The following is a 26270-nucleotide window of genomic DNA, read 5'->3' as shown; positions in this document are numbered from 1 at the left end:
AGGAGGAACTTTCCCCGTGGACTAGGAACCTTTGAAGGAACTTGCATTTCCACCGCAGGGACCAGGGTCTAAATTAATTACTGGGGACATTTTTAACCCCCCAAAATGTCTCTGCTCAGGGGTAGTACTTTTCAGAAGTACCAGGACTTTGCCTAATCTTCCTTTAGGCTGCGGTGGAAATGCACACAACAATGGGCTGACTAACTTTTTAGTTCCTTAAAAAGTAGTTCCTGGAGATAAAAATCCCTGGTACTTTTGGTGGAAAAGCAGCTTATGCTGCCGACCACGCTCTGTCTGAACAGCACATCGCTGCGCTTCTGCCTCCTGTGTGTCCATGGCATAAAAGTGGGCTTTTCAACAAAGTAGGACACATCTTGTGTCCAGCATTTAAACTTTTGAAATAAATAATATATCCATACATTCTGGATTTCTCAATGAGGGAGAAGGAGGAGATGTCATTTTAAGATTTTTGAACAAGGTTTGGCTATTGAACTCTTTTCGAGGAAAACCATATCAGACACAAATTATTATTCAGAGCAATGTATTTCTACATGTTATAAAACATGTCTAGAGAGAATCTTTCATTTAAGGTCAGATACTTGCTTGTAAACTCACTATGTTCCAAAATGCAACATAGTGAGTTTACAAGTTTACATGTGTTTCAGTTTTTCGGACACAGGTTAAGAGTGGTTTATTTTTATTTTTATTTTACTATTATACTGTATATATACTAAGATAGACAGAGAGAGAGAGAGAGAGAGAGAGAGAGAGAGAGAAAATGTTCATCATGAACTTGTTGCATTTGTAATGCAAAAGTAAATCCAATCAATATTTAAGGATCTTTTACAAAATATTGCGAAGCACATTCACCAAAAAATTATGTAGACCAATTAATTATTAGTAGCTAATTATCACTTTTCATGTCATGTTTACGAGATATGAAAGTCAGATGCTAAGTCATAATTACGAGACAGGGTCTCCAGTTTATTCATTTCTGTTTCCATTGTTGAATGTAATGCGCTTTCCATATTTCATTAAATGTTTGTTCTACAAGTTATTGCGTGTATATTAGTGTGAAACCGAGAGATGGCGACAAGGCAAAAAGTGGATTTGCACCGCTCGTAAAACCATGAAGAAGAACAGTCCGCAGCCATAACCTGAAATCTGCTTTTGTCCGGACCTTTCGCCACATCACATTCTCTTTACACACACGCCGTGCTGGTTGTTCTGCTGTGTTTCAGCACCATGTCGTCCACGGAGCGTACAGACCTGGGTCGGGCGCTCTGTATCATCACCGGGGCCTCCAGAGGCTTTGGCCGGACGATAGCGAGGGAGATGTCTCGGTTGGTGAAGCCGGGGTCGGTGCTCGTCCTGGTGGCCCGCTCCAGTGACGACCTGCGGGCTCTGCAGACGGAGCTGGCCGAGTCGGAGGAAGGGAGAATAGGCCTGGTGGTTGAGTGTGTGGTGGCGGATCTGGGTCAGATGGAGGGACCGGAGAGCGTCGTCAGAGCGTCTAAAGACGCTTTGACTGAGGATATAGATCACATCATACTGGTCAACAACGCTGGTGAGGCAGCAGCTAATTTTCTAGTCAGTTTTAAAGCTGGAATTGGTTGGAATCCAAATCAGGTGGTGGAATGTAATTAAGTACATTTACTTAAGTAACAGTAACAGCGCTGTACTAGTAGTTACTAGTTAGTTTACAGATTGAGATTTTACGCACAGAACATATGGAGCTTATAAAATATGCCTTGTTATAGTTTAAACTACATAACAGACTATTAAATAGGTAGTATCAGTTCCACCTCTACCAACTAACAGTAAAATGCTACTTACACATTAATGCATCAGTAATAATCTAATGATATATAATAGTAAAATGCTCTCATCTCCATCTGCCCTTTAGTTTACAGTTTATAGCCTATTTCTTCAGTAGAGAGTAGTAGTAGTTCCAATAAAAATTGACAATGAGGTCAATGTCATTTTCAAATACTGTGAGAACCACAAATGAAATTCCATTCACCCTTGAGGTGTAGTCCGAAACCTCAGAGAATGTTATTTTTCTTTAATTTGGGTGAACCTGCCCTTTAAAGATCTTCTCTATGGCAATATCCAGATTTGACCTGCTTATTTGCAGAGGTGCCTGTCTTATCATTTCATCAGTTTGGGGGCCCCAAGCAGGATTTGAGTGAAGCCCTCTTTTAGTTATGTGATCTCATTTCCTCCTCTTCCTCCTCAACACTAGTTGATGGAAACATTCACTAGATATGTATGAGGATGGAGGTACACACCAGTAACACCTTCTTTCCTCTTGTCCCAGCCTCTCTGGGTGATGTGTCCCGCTACGCCAAAAGCTTCACCGACATGGCAGAGGTGGACTCTTACTTGTCTCTCAATGTCAGCTCTTCCCTGTGCCTCACCGCCAGTGTCCTGCAGGCTTTTCCACAGCGTCCAGGTCTGCGGCGCACCGTGATCAACATCTCCTCGCTGTGTGCCCTGCAGCCTTTCCGCTCCTGGGTGCTGTACTGCACCGGCAAGGCTGCCCGAGAGATGATGTTCAGGGTACTGGCAGAAGAGGAGCCGGACCTCCGGGTGCTCAACTACTCTCCAGGTGAGGAACTGGTTACATTCAAGTCCAACCGGTCAGCCTGAAACTGAAGCTGAATTGGAGGAATGGAATGAGTCCTTCCTGAAGGAGTCGTGATACTGGATCAGAGCAGACCAGTAATCAGTAACCAGTTTTCATATGTAGCATTCTTTTTTTTCTTTCTTCATTTTAAAGTTGTCTTTACCTTTTTTCTTAATTAAAACAAACCAGCATCTTCTGCAAGGCAGAGATCTAACTCCAAAAACTCTTTCAAACACTTTCAAAGGTTGAGAAAATGTGGAGGACCTAAAGAGCCATGCAAGAGGTTACAAAGCAATGTATTAATTTACTTTTAAGTACACAATAATGAGCGGTTGGTAAAAAACTGAATTAATTAAACATTTTAAAAGAAAGAGTTCCAAAAGAAATTCAGTAATAAATACTTAAAGCTCCAGTGTGGAACATTTAGGAGGAGCTGTTGGCAGAAATGGAACATAATATTCATAAGTATGTTTTCATTAGTGTATAACCACCTGAAAATAAGAAGCGTTGTGTTTTTGTTACCTTAGAATAAGCCGTTTATATCTACAGAGGGAGCGGGTCCCCTTCCACGGAGGCCGCCATGTTGCACCGCCATGTTTCTACAGTAGCCCAGAACGGACAAACCAAACTCTGGCTCTAGAGAGGACCTTTTTGTGCGAGTTTCGCGGCCACCGTAGTTTCTCCTACACACTTGGAAGGGGGGGGGGAGGCGAGCGGGATTCAAATGGCTGCAAACTGCAATTTCACCACTAGATGTCACTAAATCCTCCACACTGTACCTTTAATTGAAAATTATTGAGGATTCATAAAAAAAATGTATTTTATTTAAAATTTTCATCAAATGAATACATTATAAATATAAATAGAGCAATTAAATTCATTTGTTACTTAATTCATTGATCACTTGATATTTATTTGGGCAATGAAAGAGGATTAATAATTTAAATAATAATAATACCAATAATAATAATATGCCAATCATCAAAAAAAGCAGGATGAAATAACATTTAAATTTAAATTTTAATAATGAGTTGAGTTTTAAAACTTTATTGTAGTCTTAGTCTTGGTTATATTATATGTTTTGTCACTCCGCAGGTCCTCTCCACTTTGCAGACTGGGTTTGTTCTGTCCGTTCAAACCATCATTTTCATGTCTTTTTACCCTTGAACCCAATTAATGTCTGCCCTCTGTATTGAACCAGGGCCTCTGGACACAGCCATGCAGGAGGTGGCCAGATCCAGAACAGCTGATCCCAGCATCAGGAAGTCTTTTTCAGACATTTTCACTCAGGGCCAGCTGCTCACCTGTGAGGTGTCCTGTGCCAAGCTGATGAAGCTGCTACTGGAAGACAACTACACATCAGGAGCTCACATCGACGTCTATGACCTGTAGCCATAACATGAGTACTCATAGCCATTTAGCATTGGGCAAGATTAATTATATGTGTGCCTTGATTTTAATTGAATACTCAATTAATTTATACCTTTTAATGACTACATTTATAAGTGAAAAAGTTAATAGTTGACTCAAGTTGCACTGTCAGTTTTTCTCTGTAGGTTGTAGCCTTCAGTTGTTAAACTGACCAATATGAGAGGATGAAATATCAAACTGATGTTCATCAACATCATCTTAACCACTAGGCCCCTGTGATGAATAAAAGCTAGAACAGAAACTGTAGCGTAAGCTTAAAACTGTAAATGAAAAAAACTAAACTGTAAAGAAACCACAAATACAACCAAACCAACGTTATAAACCAAAAATGAGAAATGAAGACTTTAAACAATAAGCCAAAACCATATGCAAAAAACAAAAACTAATTCTGAACAAAAAACACAAGAGAAACAAAAAAAGAAAACAGGAGTTACCTAAGCCAGGTTTTTGATTCCCCACAACCTCCATCTTTTCATTTGCATTAATCAGAACCAGTCCAGACAAGTTGGGTGGGTGGGTTTCCAGTGTCAGTCACTTGATAAGTGGCCTATAGCACTCATTGAGACCACTTCATTTCAAAATAGGACTAAAATTGAAGACCAAAATGATTTTAAATGTAGTCACATCAAGTTTATTTGTAAAGTGAGCGTCTCAAAGGGCGTTAAACGGCAACGGTTCCCCCAGGGAACCCCCAGGTTAGTTAAACTTATCTGGAAGAGAAAACAAACTGTGTCTTGTAAACATCACAATTTATAGACAGGCGTACTGGTTCAATGTAGACCTACGGTACTTACTGTAGTGGTACACACAGTTTTCTTGTGCAATGAGGGATTATTAGCAATATTTCAGGTGCACTCACTTTCAGTTTTACCTCCAAATATAGTGGTTTGACTCAGTGATTCCCAACTAGGATTACTTGTACCCCAGGCAGTACTTCTGCAGTTGCCAGGGGTTATGTGGACAGATTTTGGATTAGCTCTGCTAATTTGGAAAAACATCAGTATGTAAAACAGCCAAATTTCATAGCAGAATCAATTAATTTCAATGGAATTGCTGCAATCAGCTGATTTACTCAGTGGGGCAATTAAATCCACACATATAATTCACATTGAGTTCATCTTTGGTAAACTTGCAAATTGTGAATTTGCACCGCTGACCAATAGCAGTGCCGACCTTTGAGGGGACAGAGAATCAGAGAGTCCAAAATGGAGGAAGCTATCGTAGCTTTTTAGCTGTGTTGCATTATCCACTTTATTCAATCTCATCTGTCGGAGTATAAACTGACCCACAAAGGAGGAATGGTTTGAGACAAGCTATCAATGGTACAAATACGTCTTTTGAATAAACTTGTTGAAGATATTGTCCCATTGGTTGATTTCATGTAATATCCACCCTCACTTTGTGATAGCATTTATTTAATGAAGTGCTTGTATTGTCAAACCGGTAGCCCCAAAACAGTTTACTGTATGTTTATGTTATCAGTTGATATTGTCATTTTGAATGACCCCAATCTGTGTCATTCACTAGCAAGGACCACACCATCAACAGATGTGTTTAAAGTGTTTAAATGATTTATTAACAAAAATGAAAGGTAATGAGCGCAGCTTGAACTTGTACTTCTTCAGTCTGTTGCTGTGTTGTGGGGAAGCTTCAGTGGGGAATCCGCCATAGTACCATAGCTTTAAGGTGCCTTACTTGTGATATCTGTTAAAGTATGTTAATGAGATGCTGAATAGTTAGTTCTGAATAGTTAGATTAGTATTAATGCTGCTGTAATGCTGATGCTAGTCATTTCAATATGTGAGACAAAATGTGGTCGTGTTCCACTTTTTCACACATTCCTCAATGTATGATTTGTTATTTTTACATAAATGTTGATGGGAAATTATTGCTTTGTATGTGCTTACCTCAAGCTGTTATCCAAATCAGTTTTGTAAATTTGATACTGTATATTAAAGAAATGCATTACTGAGGTTACTTTTTTTGTGTCTTTTTGTTCTGTTTGTACATGCCAGTGAAGCCCAATGTGATAAGTCTGAAAATCTTAAATAAAAAAATATCAAAGAACATATAAAAATTATAAAATAAAGGTACCACTTTATAGCAACTCACAGTTATGAACTGACTAGTTACAGTTACTAGTAACAGTTAGTTACAGTTACAGTTAGTAACAGTAACAGTTACTAGTAACAGTTAGTTACAGTTACAGTTAGTAACAGTTTCTAAAATGAAACAGTTTCTAAAATGTTTCTAATTATTTCTTTAATGTTAAACATGCTTGTAGCAGATTCGATACAGATGCCAACCCATAGTCCCCAGGTATCAACTTTTTATTGTCACGATCACTCACACACACAATAATTACAAGGTTTTTCCAGGCTCCTGAGCCTGTCGTTTTGCCTGGCTTGCCAGTGTTGTAGGAAAGAGATCATATTTCTCCAATATTAGCTTCTCTGCACTGGCTCCCTATAAAATCCACAATAGAATTTAAAATCCTTCTCCTCACCTACAAAGCTCTTAATGGTCAGGCACCATCGTATCTTAAAGAGCTCATGATACCTTATTGTGACTTTCCTCTTTGATAAAGCTTATAGTCAGGGCTGGCTCAGGTGAGCCCTGAACCAGCCCTTAGTTATGCTGCTATAGATCTTGACTGCCGAGAGACTTCCCATGATGCACTGAGCTTCTCTTTCCTCCTCTCCCTCTCCACCTGTACGAATTCTTATCCCTTTAATGCATGTTACTAAATCTTCTCTTCCGTAGGACGGTGTAGTCCCTCATTCGTCCAGGAGTGTTCTATCGTAGAAAAGGTTTCAGTCGTAGTCGTCTGGACACTGTTTTCAGAATCAAGACGTTGGACGGGAACTGGAAATTTAAGCTACTCTGTGTTACATAAGCCCCGCCCTCAGGAAGGAATCTGCCTGAGTATCTGTTAATAGCTAGTTTCACCTGAAACTGACCTAATAGTTTCAAGATGGCCCAGTAATCAGTAATCAGGCCTATTGTTCTCTGGCTGCATCTACTTCATCACTGTTAAGTGCCTGATTAGCATGTGATAGGCGTGACCAAGGTGATAATACACTCTGATAGACTTTGGGCAGATTGAATCTCAGACCACCATTTCTGTTCAAAGACGGGTTCTCTTTCTTCACAAAAATGGCTTCCTTAACGCCCCGTTCAAACCAACTCTTCTCTCTCACTTCTCTCCCGTAGTTTTGTGCTTTCTCATCTCTCTCCTCTCTCCCTGTCATGGATCAAAGTGTTAGTCAAGTGGTGCCAAACGAAAGGTCAAGGGGGTCACCAAAATCATTAGGACTCACCCTCTGGGGGCCATGAATATCCACAGCAAATTTACCAGCAGCTTTGACATATCTTGATCTGGACCAAAGAATTAGACCACTAAAGCAGCTTTTATTAAAATCAATGTTTTTATATAAACAATGGGTCAAATGATTGTGATGATGTTGATGTTTGTTATGTGAAAGGGGTCACTCATGGTGACAAACCCACGGAGAATTATCACCCAACTCTGCAGTGCCTGTCAGCTCTACAGAGCGTTTCAGCATCATTCAGCTCATTGTTTTGGCTGCACCTTTACTGTTTTGGTTCACTCTCACAGATCTTGTCAGCCTTTTTCCAGGTGCAACAGGCAGCTGTTTTCAGAGAGTGAATATTGGACTTACACACAAATCCTTGGATACAAACCTGACTCCAAATAAATGCTAATATGGCTCCGTGTCTGCTGTATATAGGCAACTGTTTGCTAACAAATTTGCCATATCAACTTTATATGGTGATAATATGTCAATGTTGTGTTTACAAGTGACCAAAAAAAAAGATACAGCAGAGAGGCTGCCACTGAATGTGAGCAGCTCTGTTTCCTGTCATCTGCGTCTGACAGTCAGCCACAGCTGCCCCGGACCAAAATACCACAGGAGGAACCAACCCAAACAAGGGGACGACACCCATAGACTACCTCTACTATCTCCCCATGCTCTCCCCAAGCCCCTCTCATTTCTCACTGCTCACCCTCCTTCCCATGGGGAGGTGGTACAACCCCTAAAGGGGGAGAATTTATTTTTGGCTGTAGCAGGGTTCGGGCTAAGGAGAGAGGGGGCAAGTGCTCCTGAATGTTAGTGACAACTCTACTCCCTGCAGCTTGTTTAGTCCCTTATCCCTCGGCCTGTCCCACCCTCAGCCACTTTCTCCTTCCTCTCTGTCTCCTCTGTGTTTTGTTTGGCCAGTACAATGACTGTGGGGAACATGGAGAGCGCTGAGCTGTTTGATGCAGGGAAGAAAGGTCGAGGCCTGAGGGCCACCAAAGAGCTTAACGCTGGGGAAGTGGTCTTCGCTGAGCCCAGTTTCGCTGCTGTGGTCTTCAACAGGTACAAGGCTCCTTGTTGTTGTAGTTTTTAGACTAGATGGACAGGTAAAAGGACTGATCTTTTCGCATTTGCATGTCTTTACAGATCTGGCTGACACAATGCAGGTGTGTTGGAAACAGTCAGGCCTCCTCAACCCTCTCTGGGCTGTGACCTAATTTCTAGATCCCCAAATTCTCATGACACCAGCAATAAGAAAGCTGTCAAGGTGTCATGTGAACTTGAGCATGACATACTTTTGGATTCAGTTTTCAAGAGCAAGGAGACTCTACCAAAAGCATTATGACATTTTGCAAGCTTTCTGAATTGAATTGAACTGATTTCTTGAAATAAAAATGAATAACATCAGTCTTAGAAATTCCAGTGACTTCACATGGGATCTGAAATAGAGGGTTGAAAATCTCTGCAGTAGTTTGAATGTGGAAAATTACAGTTTCTTCTCTCTACATGCAGTAAATTAATGTCTATTGAGTCTGTATGTGCTTTTAGACATTGGACGTACCTCAAATTTTTAGACATTGTTTATATGCTACATGTTACACTTGAAATATTGTGTTTTTACAGCTGCTAAAAGTTTATTTGTATAGCACCTTTTAACAAGGAAATGTTTTACATAAGACATAAAAAGGCAAGTTTTGTGGCAGTTTGTTCCAGATATGTGGTGTATAGAAACTGAATGCTGCTTCTCCATGTTTGACTCTGAGGATAGAAAGCAGACCTGAGAGGTCTGGATGGTTCATGATGTAGCAGCACATCTGAAGGAGGGCCATCAATGACATTCATAGGGAGACAGTTCTCTCTCAGGCACGCTAGAAGGTGTCTGCAAAACCTTGGCTGAGGAACTCAATACCAATTCAGTTGAAGAACGCAAATTCCACATAAAATAAAGGAATTATTAATAAAATAATAGTAGAGGATACCACAGATCTGGTAGCATAGTGTTTGAGCCATATCAGAGCTAGTAGCTGCAGGATGTTGGCTCACTGAGGGTGTCCACCATAGCAGGCATCCACCGAGAGGATCTGCCTAATGTAAGATAGGAGCTGTCCAAAACTACACAGAGAAAGGCTGTGTGTATGTGTGTGTGTGTGTGTGTGTGTGTGTGTTGGCTGCACAGGGCTTTGCTGCATTCTAACAATCATCAGAAGCATTAACAAGTCTGACTACTTAATAAACTGTTTACACAGACAGACACATGCTGCTGTGACCTGTGTTCACTCACACAGTGCAAGCTTCTGTGTGTTGGTGGCTTCCAAACAGCTGAACAATGAGGATAAAAAAAAGTTCAGTGTAATCATGTTTGCAAATCTGGATTTACTTTTAACTTTTTTGAAAACATACTTAGAGCTGTGATAACATAATTTATAATATCTATAAACAATGTAAGTGCATGTGTTTTATTCAGGCATACTGTATATTTAAATATTCCAATTGTATATAGAATAGTAAATAGTATGCAAATGAGTTAATACATTTTTTATTATTGTCATGCATAGAAATATGCCCAAGACACCAAAAGCAGGTAGGATTTAGGTAGCGCCAATTCATAACAGAAGTTATCTCATTGCACTTTTCCTATAGAGCAGGTCTAGACTGTACTCTTTATAATATTATTTACAGAGACCCAACAAATCCCACCATGAGCAAGAATTTGGCAACAGTGGCAAGGAAAAACTTCCTTTAAGAGGTAGAAACCTTGAACAAAACCAGACTCAATGGTGGGCGGCCATCTGCTGCTGCCGTGTTAGGTTTTGAGTGAGAGAGAGAGATAGAGAGAGAGAAGCACAATCCAAAGACTACATAGAATTTTAATAAATTAGTAATAATAGGAATGACAGCTATAGTTAACATAATGTCAGTATTAGTAACACAGCCAATAACCACAACTGTAGTAGCAGTTGTCGAGCAGGAACACGGGGGCAGCAGGTGGCCCACAACCACAGATCCAGTCTCCGCAGCTCCGGAGAAAGAAATACCTGCTGAAAGTGACAGAACGAGAGAGGAGAGAAACGAGAAAGCACAAAACTACGGGAGAGAGAAGATGTTGCGTTAGTAACATGCAGTGATGGAATAAAAATGCATACAGATGGAGAGGGAGAGAAGGAGAGAGGAAAGAGGTGCATCATGGGAAGTCTCCCGGCAGTCTAAGCCTATAGCAGCATAACTAAGGGATGGTTCAGGACTCACCCAAGCCAGCCCTAACTATAAGCTTTAGCAAAGAGGAAAGTCTTAAGCCTACTCTTAAATGTGGAGATGGTGTCTGCCTCTCAAACCCAAACTGGGACCTGATTCCACAGGAGAGGAGCTTGATAACTGAAGGCTCTGGCTCCCATTCTACTTTTGGAGACTCTAGGAACCACAAGTAACCCTGCATCCTGGGAGCGCAGTGTTCTAGTCGGATAATATGGTATTATGAGATCTTTAAGATACGATGGTGCCAGACCATTAAGAGCCTTTTAGGTGAGGAGAAGGATTTTAAATTCTATTCTGGATTTTACAGGGAGCCAGCACAAAAAAGCTAATATTGGAAAAATATGATCTCTTTTCTTAGTTCTTGTAAGTACACGTGCCACAGCATTTTGGATCAACTGGAGAGTCTTAAGGGAATTCGGGCAGCCGGATAATAAGGAATTGCAATAGTCCAGCCTAGAAGTAACAAATGCATGCACAAATTTTTTGGCATCATTTTGAGACAGGATGTGCCTGATTTTTGCAATATTACGTAGGTGAAAAAAGGCAGTCCTTGAAGTTTGTTTCATGTGGGAGTTAAAAGATAAATCCTGATCCAAGCTAACTCTGAGGTTCCTTACGGTGCAGCTGGAGGCCAGGGCAATGCCATCTAGAGCAACTATATCTTTAGATAATGTGTCTCGGAGGTGTTTGGGACCAAGTACAATAACTTCAGTTTTGTCAGAGTTTAACATCAGAGAGTTGCAGGTCATCCAGGTCTTTATGTCCTTAAGGCATGCTTGAAGTTTAGTTACTGTAACTGGTTAGTTTCATCTGGCTTGATCGATAGATATAATTGGGTATCATCTGCATAACGATGAAAGTATATGGAGTGTTTCCTAACAATATTGCCAAGAAGCATATATAAGGTGAATAGAATCGGTCCAAGCATAGAACCTTGCGGAACTCCGTGACTAACTTTGGTTTGCACGGAGGACTCACCGTTAACATGTACAAACTGAGATTGATCTGATAGATAGGATTTAAACCAGCTTAGTGCGGCTCCTTTAATGCCAATTACATGTTCCAATCTCTGTAATAGGATGTGATGGTCAATGATGTCGAACGCAGCACCAAGATCTAACAAGACAAGTACAGAGACAAATCCATTGTCTGATGCAATTAAAAGGTCATTTGTGATATTCACCAGTGCTGTCTCTGTTCTATGATGCACTCTAAACCCTGACTGAAAATCCTCAAATAAACTATTGTTATTTAGAAAGTCACACAACTGATTGGCGACTGCTTTCTCAAGGATCTTAGAAAGAAAGAGAAGGTTAGATATAGGTCTATAGTTGTCTAAAAGGAGGAGACACAACTGGCGAGCAGGTCAGGAACAGGCAACAAGAAAGCTGGTACAGGTGGCTAGATCCAAAGGTTATGAGCAACATTGACAATCTGGCCACTGACTTGGGAAAAGGGCTGGTATTTATTTTCTGACTAACTGGTAATTGGGGAATGAGATACAGGTGAGTGGGACAGGTGGGAAAAGTCTGAGGGCATCTCTTGGATAATGGAGAATGGCAATAACTGCAAAGCTTCATAGAAATGCAGGGACCTGGGGAAGTGGGAATGTGGCTGAAGGGAGGGACAGAATGAGCAAAACAGGACAGAGGTAGCTGTTGTGACACAAAATAGAACAACAATTCAAATTTCTGATTGTCTGTACACGAGAAAATTTCAGGGTTTAGTCAAGCCATTTCTTAGATGTATTATCATCAAGTTCTTTCAAAGTAGAGTTAATGATAACTCAGAGCCAAATACATCAAACTGTAACAATAGTCAAATATGGTACTGCATCAAAGTTGTAAAATAGCAGGGAGAAAAGAGCAACATTTCTGTTGAATTTAAAGTGACAAAAAAATGAAAACTCAAACGTGATGAAACAGAGCAAGAGGAGTGAAGAATCATTTGTTGTAGTTTGTCAAGCAGGGGAACAAGGAAAACAGGAGTAGGACCCAAATGTACACACCAAGGCAGAGCAGGTGCAGTTCAAATCATTTAATAATGAACAAAAGGCTCACACTGATATCTGGCAGGGAGAGGTCAAAATCAGGGAAGCAGGCAAACAAATCTGACAGGGAGCAGGCAAAGAACAAAATCCAAAATTCAGGCGAGGTTGCAGAGAAACAGAGGACAAGTCCAACAGAACACACAGGTAACAAAGGCCGGTATGCTTGACATAAAAACAACGACAAACTGACACAGAACTAAGGAAGCACACAGACTTAAATACACTCAGGTGAGGGGAGACAAGGAGACACTGGTGAAAACGGGGGCAGAGCAAACAATCAAAATTGGATGGAAAGGCAAAGACAGGAAGCAAAACTACAAGACAGATGAGGGAAGGAGAATATTTCAAAATAAAACAGAAAACAAACATAAACCATGACATCATTAGCCACTAAATGACCTCATCTGTATTTTCTGACACAAAAAACGACAGCAGGAGCAGAAAGTCTGATTGTGCACCTGAACTCTGACCATGAAATGTGTAAAATAAATAAATAAATACATTTTCCTACTTAAAAAATCAAGATTAAATTCGAAACCAAAGTAAAATTATAATGTTCTTTTTTTTCACACAGTGTGAGAGAAAAGTTGATTCTCTCCCTTTTTTTTTGAGGTTGTAATTTGTGTAATTTTATTGTATTGCATTATACAGTGTTCCTGCTAAATCAAACAAGCCAAACTAGAGTAGCTTCCATCTGTGGCAAATATATTGTATATTGGTTTTGATGCTTTACAGGAAAGGAAAAACACAAGCGTATACTGGTATTATTCTGTGAACAGTGAAACCCAAAAGGTTGAGGTCAATGAAAGATGTTTTTACTGCAGCTGTAATGTTTCTCTGTTTTGTCTGTTTCCCTCTCAGTTTGGCCACTCAGGTGTGCCACAGCTGTTTCCGGCACCAGGCCAAACTGCACCGGTGTGCCCAGTGTAAGTTTGCCCACTACTGCGACCGCACCTGCCAGACTGCATGTTGGAATGAACACAAGCAGGAGTGTGGAGCCATCAAGAAGATCGGCATGGCGCCCAGCGAGAATGTTCGGTGAGGAAAACTGAGCCCATCCTGCATGGATCTGAGAGAAAACTGCAAGTGACTAATGAAATGAAAGTTGTATGAAACTGAAATTTTATCCCAGACAGTACCTAGGCATAACAATCACTCCTTCTCTGGTGAATATATTACTACATAGAAAGAAATCATAGAAACATGCCTGTTCTGTTTAGTAGTTTAACATCTATGTTAGGAAAAATTTTAAGGTTAGCCTACACAAAATAATGTCCATCCATCCATCCATTTTCTTCCGCCTATCCGGGGCCGGGTCGCGGGGGCAGCAGTCTAAGCAGGGACTCCCAGACTTCCTTCGCTCCAGACACTTCCTCCAGCTCCTCCGGGGGGATCCCGAGGCGTTCCCAGGCCAGCCGAGAGACATAGTCCCTCCAGCGTGTCCTGGGTCTTCCCCGGGGTCGCCTCCCGGTGGGACATGCCCAGAACACCTCCCGAGGGAGGCGTCCAGGAGGCATCCGGATCAGATGCCCTAGCCACCTCAGCTGGCTCCTCTCGGCGTGGAGGAGCAGCGGCTCTACTCGAGCTCCCCGTGTGACTGAGCTCCTCACCCTATCTCTAAGGGAGCGCCCAGCCACTCGGCGGAGGAAGCCCATTTCGGCCGCTTGTATCCGCGATCTTGTCCTTTCGGTCACTACCCAGAGCTCATGACCATAGGTGAGGGCAGGAGCGTAGATTGACTGGTAAATCGAGAGCTTTGTCTTTCGACTCAGCTCCTTCTTCACCACAACGGTCCGATACAGCGCCCGCATCACTGCAGACGCTGTACCGATCCGCCTGTCAATCTCACGCTCCATCCGTCCCTCACTCGTGAACAATACCCCGAGATACTTGAACTCCTCCACTTGAGGCAAGGACTCCCCACCTACCCGAAGAGAGCAAACCACCTTTTTCCGGTCAAGAACCATGGCCTCAGATTTGGAAGAGCTGATTCTCATCCCAGCTGCTTCACACTCGGCTGCAAACCGTCCCAGTGCATGCTGCAGGTCCTGGTTTGAAGAAGCCATCAGAACGACATCATCTGCAAACAGCAGAGATGAGATCCTGTGGTTCCCAAACCGGACACCCTCCGGCCCCTGACTGCGCCTAGAAATTCTGTCCATATAAATTATGAACAGAACCGGTGACAAAGGGCAGCCCTGGCGGAGTCCAACATGCACCGGGAACAGGTCTGACTTACTGCCGGCAATGCGAACACAGCTCCTGCTCCGTTTATACAGGGACCGGACAGCCCTTAGCAAAGGGCCCCGGACCCCATACTCCCAGAGCACTCCCCACAAAGCGCCCGGGGCACACGGTCGAATGCCTTCTCCAGATCCACAAAGCACATGTGGACTGGTTGGGCAAACTCCCATGAACCCTCGAGCACCCGATGGAGAGTATAGAGCTGGTCCAGTGTTCCACGACCGGGACGAAACCACTCTGCTCCTCCTGAATCCGAGGTTCGACTATCGGACGAATTCTCCTCTCCAGTACCCTGGAGTAGACCTTACCGGGAGGCTGAGAAGTGTGATCCTCTGTGATTGGAACACACCCTCCGGTCCCCCTTCTTATACAGAGGGACCACCACCCCGGTCTGCCAGTCCAGAGGCACTGTCCCAGACCGCCACGCGATGTTGCAGAGACGTGTCAGCCAAGACAGTCCCACAACATCCAGAGACTTAAGATACTCAGGACGGATCTCATCCACCCCTGAAGCCTTGCCGCCAAGGAGCTTGCCAATACAAAATAATGTATTACATATATCTTAAAGTGGTCAATTCACGAGGATGGGAAAGTTGCCAGAACAATTCATAACAACAAAAGTCAGCCACAAGCACGAGTAGTGCTTACAACACCAGAGCCAGTGTGCACTCATGTACAGTGACATCTGATCAGTTAGTCACCAAGATATCTCAATGACTACTAGCCAGATTGGTATGAAATTTTATACGGATGTTCATGGTGCCCAGAGGATGATTTCCAATGATTTTAGTGACCCCCCTCTCCTAAAACCATCAGGCAAAAATTTTACCTTGACCAACACTTCGGTCCATGACAAGGTGTCTCAAACACTGAGTGCTGGATTTCCATGAAATTTGCTGTGGACATGCATGTTCCCTAGAGGATGAATTCTAATGTTTTTATGACTTTTTAGGCTCTATGGATTGCAGTGTTGGCTGGTCTGTCAGTCAGTCCACCACTTTGGTCCAGACTGAAATTCTGAAATTGCCATGACATTTAGTACACACATTTATCTCCCCCTCGGGATCAAGTTGGGTGAAAAACCATGTCAAAATTTTAATTTGTCCCATACTTTGGTTTATGACGTAATACCTGCAAAAGTGACATTACTATACTTTGTGTTTAGTGCTAATTAGTGAATGTTAGCATGCTGACACACTGAACTAAGATTGTGATCATGGTAAACATTATACCTGCTTATTACACAGCTTTGTTGAATACTTGATTCTAATTGGTCAACTATGGCATTCTATGGTCTGTTATTCCTGAAGAGCAGACCACTGCTATGAATAACAGACTATTGCTATGGACACAGTTCTGATCATAGACTCTGAAGTCCAATCATATCAAACCGCAGATAGAAGTCCTGTGGCAAAAAACTGTTTTAAATCATTTTGAAATCAATTAAATATTGTGTGTCAAATGATTGATTTCTTTAGTAAGTATCCATGTAATAAGCGGGATAATGTACAGCAAACCGGTCATTATTGCAAAATTAAGCCCAACAGGGTGATGCAGGACGCGAAGCCGAGGGGTCTACAATCACCCTGAAGGGGTTAATTTCGCAATTATGACCGGCTCGCTGTACATTATGCCTTACATAACATCAGCATGTTAACATTATCATTGAGAGCATGTTAACATGCTAATGTTAGCACTTACCTCAAAGCACCACTGTGCCTAAATCCCAGGAGTTCTCTCTCTCCTACCTGTATTTCCCCTGCCCAGTCTGGCTGCTCGTGTGCTGTGGCGTATGCACAAGGACACGGGCATTGTGTCAGACAGTCAGCTGATCTCAGTGGACCAGCTGGAAGACCACGTGGCCGACCTATGTGAAGAAGACCTCAAGCAGCTCAAGATTGATGTGCCCAACTTCCTGGAATACTGGTCCTATGGAAGCAAGCAGCACTCTGTCAACTACATTTCACACATCTTTGGCATTGTAAGAATGAATGTATCACCAGTGTATACCAGTGCTTCATGAGTTATATTTGCAAATTGCATATTGAACCTTTTAAACTGCACTAGGAAAGACTGTCTCTCCCACTCCAACCCTCCTACACTCCTCTTCCTCCCCTCTCCGTCTGTCTCTGTAGATCAAGTGTAATGGATTCACACTGAGTGACCAGAGAGGCCTGCAGGCTGTTGGTGTGGGTCTTTTCCCCAACCTGTGTCTGGTCAACCATGACTGTTGGCCCAACTGCACTGTCATCCTCAACCACGGAAAGTAGGTATCCAAGCCACTGCTGCTGTGAAATCATAATGAGAGAGCTCTGTGTAACTATCTTGGATGTATAAAAATTTATATATATCAATGTCAAGTGAAGTTGGAAATAGCTGATATTTTGTGGGTATATACTATAGTTTTGCCTCTTCTCTTTTAGAATATTTTTCTTCAACAGTAGTCAGTGTCTCATCCCAGCATTTTTATTCTGGTCATGGAAGAAAAACCTGTGAAACTACATAAAGACTATCATTGCACAGTGAATCTGTCCACTGACAACCAGAATAATGAAAAGAATGACTTGTTTATGCTTTATTTTAAACAAAAGGCCAATGTAACACATATAAATGTTTAAATTAATTGACCATCCCTTTCTTTTGCAGCCAATCAGCTGTGAGTTCTGCTCTCCACTCTCAGAGGAGGTACGTATAACAGCTGTTCAGCCCTCAACCTCAGTCACATGATGTGGCTGTTAAGTGGCTTTAATGATAACTACCTGACACAGACATACACAATACTGTCCAGGCTGAAAAATGTGTGTGCTAAATGCATTTTATTTATTAAAAACAGACAGAATTACAGCACAAAGTACGAGCTAATAGCTCGTACTTTGTGCAACAGAAACAGAAAATATTGCAGAGGGCCGGGCCAAAAGGCTGAACTCAATTCCGCATAATATTAATTGTATTTCTTTATAAAAAGCAGTAAATAGTGTTGTTTTGACAAGCTGGTATGAGTAGGCTATATGTTATAATTAAGCAATGAAAAAGTGAGGTTGCCTTACAAAAAATTCCTTTATTCAATCAAATTTCCCAAACTAATGGCAAACAAAATATGAACACTTTTTTTTTTTTTTTTTTTTTACCATTTGTGACATATTAGTGAACATTTTCAGTCACATTCACTCCAAAATACATTCTGAGTTTCAAATACTGTCGGAAATAGGTTCTTAGCATTCTAAGGACATCACAATATTGTCTTTGTGCTCCAAACATAAGCAAAACACATCATATTAAAGTTACTGTCATTGAACATCACTGAACTGTGATTTTGAGAAAAAGGCTTCCAAAGAAAGTGTCCCAGTTCACTGCTAGTTGGTGCCTTTACATGCCTACATTTGTAGTCTAACCACCTAATTTGGTGTTTTTAAGTTCTTTTTTCTTGTTCAGTGAGAGAAATCTAGTCTCTGCTGGGCTTTAACGAGTGCATCAAAGTCAGGTTGAATGTTTGAGGTGGAGATGCGAAGCACAGCTGACAGATGATCATCAGTGAGAGCGCATCTATACCTGGATTTTGTAAACTTCATCATTGAGAATGTTTGTTCACATATGTAGGTAGAGCCAAAGAGAACCAACATCTTCTGAGCATGTCTCCTCAGGTTTGGAAAGTCCTCCTCCTTAAGAGAAGAGTAGAAATCCAGCAGAGATCCTGACTTAAAGTGCTCTGCCAGTACTGCATCAGACTGCAGGTCAATGAGCTCCAGCTGAACATCACTGGGTGCGTTATCCACGCTGCAGGTAAAGGAGAGGAAATCATGCACATTTCATCCTCGATTGTTCTGAGATCTTCAAATCGCCTTGAAAACTCACCATGCAATGCTCCTAACATGGATGAGTACCTGCGGAGGTGATCAGCTGATGGTGTGACTTCTTTCAGGGTTTGCATGTGAGTGAGAGTGTTGCTCTCTAGTTGGCTTGAAAGAAACTGCAGCTTTCTCATGAAAGCCTTCACCAGGCTGTGCATTTCATGAACAAAGAGGCCCTTTCCTTGCAGTTTGGTGTTCAGTTCATTCATCAGTGCAGTCACATCGACAGCAAATGCAAAATCTGCTATCCAGTCCTCATCTGAGAGCTCTGGGATGTCTTTGCCTTTCCTCTCACAGAACTCTCGAATCTCGGCTTTCAGGTCCCAAACTCTTTTTAGCACTTTGCCCAGGCTGAGCCATCTGACAGCTGTGTGGTAGCCGATGTCACTATGCTCAGACTCATGCTCCTCTAAAAGTGCAACAAACTGTCTGTGATTCAATGCCCGTGCCCTGATGAAGTTTACTATTTTACTAACAACATCAATAACATGGTTAATTTTTAGCACTGACTTGCACAACACATGTTGGTGTATAATACAATGCAAAAATACCAACTTTTGATCTGCGTCAATTTCAGTCACTTTATCTTGCATACGTTTCAAAAGTCCGACATTTTTACCTGTAAGATTTGGACAACCGTCCGTTGTGACACCTGCCAGTCTGTCCCACCTCAACCCCAGGGTGTCTATGCACGCATTTACCTCCGTAAACAGATCGCTCCCTGTCGTCGTCCCTTTCATCGACCGCATTGCTGCCAGCTCCTCCGTAATCTTGAAGTCCGTTATCCCACGGACAAATATGAGTAGCTGGTCTGTGTCGCGGACATCACAGCTCTCGTCCAAAGCCAAGGAGAAGAAGTCAAAACTTGCCACTTCGCGTTGCAGCTGAAGCTCCAAATTTCCCGCAATTTCCTCGATCCTTCTCGTCACGGTTCGCCTGGACAGCGGGACTTGTTCAAATGCGCCTTTTTTGTCAGGGCATATTAGTGCTGCAGAGTCCACCAAACACTCTTTGACAAATTCCCCCTCCGAGAATGGCTTACTGTTTTTAGCGATTTTGTGGGATATCAGAAAACTGGTCTTGGTTGCGGCATCCCTGGATGCGTGAAGCTTGGTAAAAAAGCCTTGCTGCTTTTGCAGCTTAGCTAGCAAAGCTTCCGATGTCCGCGCCCTTTCAGCATCAGTCAAGTTTTTGTATTTCTCCGCGTGTTTCGTCTCGTAATGCCGGCTCAAGATATAGTCCTTAAACACAGCGATCTGCTCCAAACTAAACACACGGCTTTACCTCCGACTTCAATAAATAAGTACTTAGCAGTCCAATTTTTGTTGAAACGCCTGCATTCGGCATCTACCTTTCTTTTTTTAGCAGAACCGGACATTTTTGAGGGCTAAAGTCGTCTTGTCACTTGCTTGTGACAAGGATCTAATCGTGTGCGCGTCTTGATATACGTATTGCGTAATTACGTAGTGAATAAAAACAACTTCAAAATAAATGCAATGCATTTTTAGTCCATGCATGAGGTAAAATGAGAAAACATTTTTATTTTGTAATTTCCAATTAACCTTACGCGGGCCGGTCAGAGTCAACCAAAGGGCCTTATGTGGCCCGGGGGCCGTACAATGCCCAGGTCTGAGCTATAGCAATATTTGTTTCATGACCACTCAGACAAAGTTTACAGTACTGGTACATGACTTGGCATTAATTTAATTAACATGTACAATGATGTCAGTTAATATACACTGTCACTGATAAATAAACAAATAAAGTAATGCATTGAGAAATGCACAAGTCAGCATGATGTAGTGTATGAAATAAAGGAATAGTTAGTTAAATATGAAGCTAGAGCCAGCAGATGGTTGGCTTAGCTTAGCATAAAGACTGGAAGCGGGGGGGAAACAGCTAGCCTGGCTCTGTCCAAATTTCGCCTACCAGCACCTCTAAAGTTCAATCATTAACGTGTTATACCTTGTTTGTTTAATCCATAAAAAAGCCAAAGTGTAAAAACAAGAATTTGTGGTTTTACGGGGAGTTACGTGCAGGACTATTCTTGGACGGGGGCAGTGACTTCCTGGAATCTTGTCGTCACATGAGGTTGCCAGTGGAGACTGAAGAAAGAGTCCAAGAAGTACATTTTTGTACAGATTAAACAAACAAGATATAACATGTAAATTAATGAGCTTTACAGGTGCTGGTAGGTGGATTTTGTTACATTTGGACAGAGTCAGGCTAGCTATTTCCTGCTGTTTTCAGTCTTGGTGCTAAGCTAAGTTAGCAGGCTGTTGACTGTAGCTTTGTATTTAGCGAACAAATGTAAGAGTGGTATCAATCTTCTCATCTAACTCTCAGCAAGAAAGACAATAAGTATATTTTCCAATATAATGATCCACAATAAAGTGACTATTCATTTGACTTTATACTTAGTACATAAACATGTGGCATTACAAGATAAGTCTGGTGATATTTAGGGCCAGAGCACTGGAAGTGCAAGGAGCCTATTGTTTTTGTAGCGATTATTATTATTATTTTATTATTCTGCTCTTCAAACGCATTTTTGAGGGGCTTATGGTGCACACACGTCACAACTGGCGAAAATCACAAAGTTCTCCAGTGATTGGGTTCGGGAGAGGCCAGGGGGCTCTATAGTGCCCCCAAACGCACGCCACGGTTGGGATAGTTTGAGGCCTTTAGAATGCTGAAAAAGCCTTGAAACTTTGCTCCCAGACTCGAACTGGTAAATACTCAATTTAGCCATTTAAAGGCTCCATACTTTAACAAACTCCTCCTAGAGAATTAATCGGATCGACTTCAAATTTGGGCAGTGCAATCTAAAGACCTTTGCGATGCTAAAGTTTGAAGCTTTTTAGGTTTCCTCAAATGGCGTTGCCGTGGCGATGCGGCAAATTCTGGGTTCCAAAATTAGTAATAGTTCTACCTGGTTCTCCTGGCTCCAATGAGTAACAGTGCTACAGGAAGTTGTTGTAACTTGTGTATATTGTCTGATCTGCCCAAAATTTCACGTTTGATAAGAGTCGCAGCCTGAGGACTTCTACGTGTCAGTATTGAGTTATAGTCATAGCACCACATACTGGCAACAGTAAGAAAGCCACGTGCGGCAAACATCATCTGATCTACATGAAATATACATTATGTGGTCTACACTTGATGTACAGCAACATCTGTGGATGTGTCATACGTGTTCGCTATGGCAGACGTGTCATGCCATGCCAAACATGAAGTGGGAATAACTCAGCAATGTTTCAACTGATCAGTCTCAAACTTCATGTGGTTGTTGATGGATCATTCCCAGTTACACTTATGTGACATTCATGAGTGATGGTCATAGCGCCACTTACTGGCAACAGGAAGCAAGCCACATGTAACAAACATCATCTGATCTACATGAAATGTACATTGTGTGGTCTGCACTTGATATACAGCAACATCTATACTACTTCCTGCAAGTGATATTTAACACCTTCTCGCAGTGCCTGATGGTCGTAAACATTCAGAGCAGTGTCAGCTGGCCTCTGATCACAAGACCGTGGTTGTCGTTGAATGGTTGGCCATTCAATGCTGCTTGCAGCTTTAATCTATATTTTTCTTATTGTCAACAAATCCCATGTTCAGACCCAAACCAACAATGAATGTATCCTACTAACAAATATCGTTTGTGTATCCAAAGCCTGATATATCTTCTTCCTCTGAGCCATAGAGCTCAATTGTTGTTCAGAAACTATTCGAAAGACATCACTGTTGCCCTGGCTGACATGTTCCTTCATCACCATGAACACACACACTGTAGTTTATTCTGACTCAGTCCCACACACACCGTCCTGCTGCCCCAAACACTCACTACAGCGCCACATGTGGATTCATCCGCCGCTGAAAATAGTCTCCAACAAATGCATTATTTCCTTATGTTTGAGTAACATTTGCTAAAAAACATAGTGTCTACCTGGTGTAGGAAATGTATTTAAAAAAATGAAACTATAGTTGTGAACCAGTGTGCTTGGAGCTGAAAACCACAGACAGGGCAGAGAAGTCAGATATCATTAAGTGGCAGACTAACACATTGTTGGTTTTGGTCTCTTCATGGGGTTTGTTGATAATAATAAAGCATAAACTATAAAACATGTATTATCAGATCCAGAAAACCCGACCCCGTTCTGTCCTCCTCTGTCCCAGGATCGAGCTGCGAGCGTTGGGGAAAATCCCTGAGGGTGAGGAGCTGACCGTCAGCTACGTGGACTTTCTCAACCTGTCTGCTGACCGCCAGAAGAAGCTGAAGGAGCATTTCCACTTTGAGTGCACCTGCGAACACTGCAGCCAGCACATCAAGGACGACCTGATGATGGCTGCCGCAGAGAGCGAGGGGAACAAAGTGAGTGAGGACACAGGAAATGTTACTGTGCACCAAAGAGGGATTTCAGCTGGGTTTACATATGATAACATGTCACACAAAATACAGAAACTTTTTCATTTCTTTATATCATTTTTATGATTATGATAATACTATATATTCCTGTTAGCTGTTTTGTCGGTGTGTCTCCCTCTCAGCCCTCTGCTGATAAGGTGAAAGAGGTGACTGCCTTCAGTAAAGAGTGTCTGGAGAAGATTGAGAGGTCCCGTACTGAGAAGGATTACCACAAGGTATGCAAGCACTACTTTCAGCTTTTCTTAATTTCCTTCTCTCTTATTATCTTTCACTGAACGCTTCACCTTCTTCTGTCCAACGTGTCTTTCCCCCGTGTTTTGTCGGTCCTGTCTCAGGTGGTGAAGTTGTGTCGTGAGTGTCTGGAGAAGCAGGAGAACGTCCTGGCTGACACTCACCTGTACAAGCTGCGTGTGCTCAGCATCGGCAGTGAGGTGCTTTCATACCTGCAGTTCTTCTCTGAGGCTGCAGACTATGCCCGCAGGATGGTGGAGGGATACATGTAAGTGCACATATCCATGATTACACTGAAGACACTAGGTATCCTGTCTGAGATGAGACAAGACCAGTATAATAAGCATAGCAATTCCCTCTCTCACTCTAAATTAGCATTGAACCCCTGCACTTTACTGTGGGGTAGGAGAAAACCCCATTCTATGTAATCACACTCTAATACAACATACAATAATCATGTAGGTATTTGAATGATGCTGATGTTCTAACTGCGCATATATACTCCTGGCTAGATTAAACTCAATTAATCAAATATTAGAAGGTCAGTGCATGTTTTGCATGTAAAATCTTAGACTGTAATTTAGGAGTGGGAGATATGGATAAAATCTTCTATCATGGCGTATGTCATTTTGTAAATCGCAATACTGATATATAGTGACATAGTATATTTTTCTGGAAAATCAGTTTAAAAACTAAAAATAACAACAAGAATGTTTTTGTCTAATCCAACATATTAAATACCTGTCAAATCAAGCACGGTGTGTGTGGGGCGGAGTCAGAATAAACTACAGTGTGTGTGTTCATGGTGATGAAGGAACATGTCACCCAGAGCAACAGAGCGGCTCGCTGATGGGTTTTAATAGTTTCTAGACAACAATGGAGGAAGAAGATCCATCAGGCTGTGATACACACACACACACACACACACACACACACACACACAATACTTGTCAGCAGATACATTCACTGCTGGTTTGGGTCTCTGTATGGGGTTTGTATTAGTAACTCAAATAAATGTATTGGAGTAAAAAGTACAATACTATACTGTGAAATGTTGCCTCTCACAAAATGGAACTATTAAAGTAAATATTATAAAAACTGGTTAATCAAATTATTGCATTTGTAAAGTACTATACTTAATAAATGTAAGTATTTACTTCACATAATATTTTAACATTATATGCTGATTCTAAAACTCTAAAAGTGTCTTTCTAAAAGTAAACTCAAAATTCTAAAACTCAGTCTACTGAAGACTGATGAGGTTGTTACAGTGTTACTGTTTAACACTAATTTACACCTGATTTGCTTATTTAGAGTCGCAGTCATGATATGTGTGTTTGAACTCGTCTTGAACTATGGGATATGAGCAGAGGTCTTGGGGAAAAACCATACATGCTCCACCCAGACTGACAGTGCCAGTAAACTGCATGTCCCCATAGTCAGGTGAATAAATGACATGCGCTAATGAAAGAGTCTAATAAACCAATAATATGAGAGACAGTGCTATGAGATATTGGCACTGCTGTGGGTTGTCACAGTCTGGCTTTATATTGTCTGAAAGCATTCATGTAATCCATCTTCAAGCATCATATACTGTACTTTACCCTCAGCCTTCAGTTCATCCTATTCCCATTCTTCAGTTTTCATATCAGGACCAAATAAACAGAAATACACTTAAAAATCAATGTTGTCTTCAGCCTATAACATTAACCTCTTGAACCCTGAATTTCCCCGTAGATAATGTTTATGTATAGTTTGCCAGTTTTCCAGTTTTAATACTGGAACCTCTGACATACCAACCCTGATTTACCAGCAAACTAATCCATTGCTCTTGATTTTATGTTTCTGATTCACAAAAAAACGGTTTACACAGCTTCAAAAAGTGAACTGATCCACTGCACTCTGTAACTCCCCCCCCCCCAACAGGAAGTTGTACCACCCCAACAACGCCCAGTTGGGCATGGCCATCATGCGGGCAGGTGTCACCCACTGGCATGCAGGGCAAATAGAGGTGGGTCATGGTATGATCTGCAAGGCCTACGGCATCCTCATGGTCACCCATGGACCCAACCACGCCATCACCAGAGACCTGGAGGTACGTTATGCAGTAGTTTACTTTTATGTATCAAGCTGTGACTTTAGCATAATAACTGCACATTGAAATATAGTTTCTACAAACTGAGTGGTAAAAATGTAAAATATTTAAGTATAGTTTGATATTGTAAGCACAGTACTCCCAGTAATCTTGCTTTTTTATGCCTTCAGTCCATGCGCATGCAGACTGAGATAGAGCTGAAGATGTTCAAGAAGAATGAGTATGTGTACCACACCATGAGGGATGCTGCTCTGAAGAAACCAGCTCAAAGCCAGCCGCTCCTCCACTGATCAAAGACCAAAGGCCTCTTCCACAAGCAATAATCAGCTTCACCCCTGAAGATCCTGTCATTGAAAAATGATAACATGCTGATGTTCTGACGCATGTCTAACTGTTCACTGACATGTACATGTTCAGTATGTCCTCTAAAGCTCTGCACTCAGGCCCTGTGCTGCGTCTCTGAATCAGTATGTCTGATGATACACTGTTCTGTTCAAACCAACATGTGCAGATGTACAGTATCTACAATAAAAGTGGGATACAACATGTGTTGTGATCACTTACACACAAACAATAAGCACTGCTGACAGCCAGGGCTGTAGCCAGGATTTTAGAAATACTGAGGTCACGAGTCCATCCACCCCCTCCTCTTCCCAAGCATGAATTATTTGGATTCTTCACGTTATTTATTAAGTAAACTATTCAATTATATTGTCTGTACATTTTATTTCC

The 26270-nt window shown here is 41.8% G+C and overlaps 2 protein-coding genes across 2 annotated transcripts; both read left to right on the top strand.

The window, feature by feature from the left end:
* Nucleotides 1-1109: 1109 nt before the first annotated feature.
* On the top strand, nt 1110-6033 carry spra (sepiapterin reductase a). Its single transcript, XM_044174524.1, has 3 exons — nt 1110-1567; nt 2321-2611; nt 3831-6033. The coding sequence occupies exons 1-3, from the start codon at nt 1246-1248 to the stop codon at nt 4019-4021; spliced, it is 804 nt and encodes a 267-aa protein (XP_044030459.1). The 5' UTR covers nt 1110-1245; the 3' UTR covers nt 4022-6033.
* A 2130-nt stretch (nt 6034-8163) lies between these two features.
* On the top strand, nt 8164-26082 carry smyd1a (SET and MYND domain containing 1a). The gene is made up of 10 exons (XM_044174787.1): nt 8164-8445; nt 13547-13723; nt 16697-16910; nt 17065-17195; nt 17576-17614; nt 22963-23158; nt 23335-23427; nt 23548-23711; nt 25370-25538; nt 25709-26082. Exons 1-10 carry the CDS (start codon nt 8309-8311, stop codon nt 25826-25828), a joined length of 1440 nt encoding a protein of 479 aa, XP_044030722.1. The 5' UTR covers nt 8164-8308; the 3' UTR covers nt 25829-26082.
* The last annotated feature ends 188 nt before the right edge of the window (nt 26083-26270 follow it).

Source organism: Siniperca chuatsi, linkage group LG18 (genome assembly GCF_020085105.1).
Source record: "Siniperca chuatsi isolate FFG_IHB_CAS linkage group LG18, ASM2008510v1, whole genome shotgun sequence".
Lineage (NCBI taxonomy): Eukaryota > Metazoa > Chordata > Actinopteri > Centrarchiformes > Sinipercidae > Siniperca > Siniperca chuatsi.
This window is presented reverse-complemented; position numbering and strand designations above follow the sequence as displayed.

Bases quoted from the DNA above. Each gene is read 5' to 3' on its own strand.
- smyd1a (XM_044174787.1), top strand. From the start codon at position 8,309: ATGACTGTGGGGAACATGGAGAGCGCTGAGCTGTTTGATGCAGGGAAG. The intron at 23,428-23,547 runs GTATGCAAGCAC...GTCCTGTCTCAG, and splicing joins CTGAGAAGGATTACCACAAG to GTGGTGAAGTTGTGTCGTGA. The intron at 25,539-25,708 runs GTACGTTATGCA...TTATGCCTTCAG, and splicing joins CCATCACCAGAGACCTGGAG to TCCATGCGCATGCAGACTGA.
- spra (XM_044174524.1), top strand. From the start codon at position 1,246: ATGTCGTCCACGGAGCGTACAGACCTGGGTCGGGCGCTCTGTATCATC. The intron at 1,568-2,320 runs GTGAGGCAGCAG...CTCTTGTCCCAG, and splicing joins CATACTGGTCAACAACGCTG to CCTCTCTGGGTGATGTGTCC. The intron at 2,612-3,830 runs GTGAGGAACTGG...GTATTGAACCAG, and splicing joins GGTGCTCAACTACTCTCCAG to GGCCTCTGGACACAGCCATG.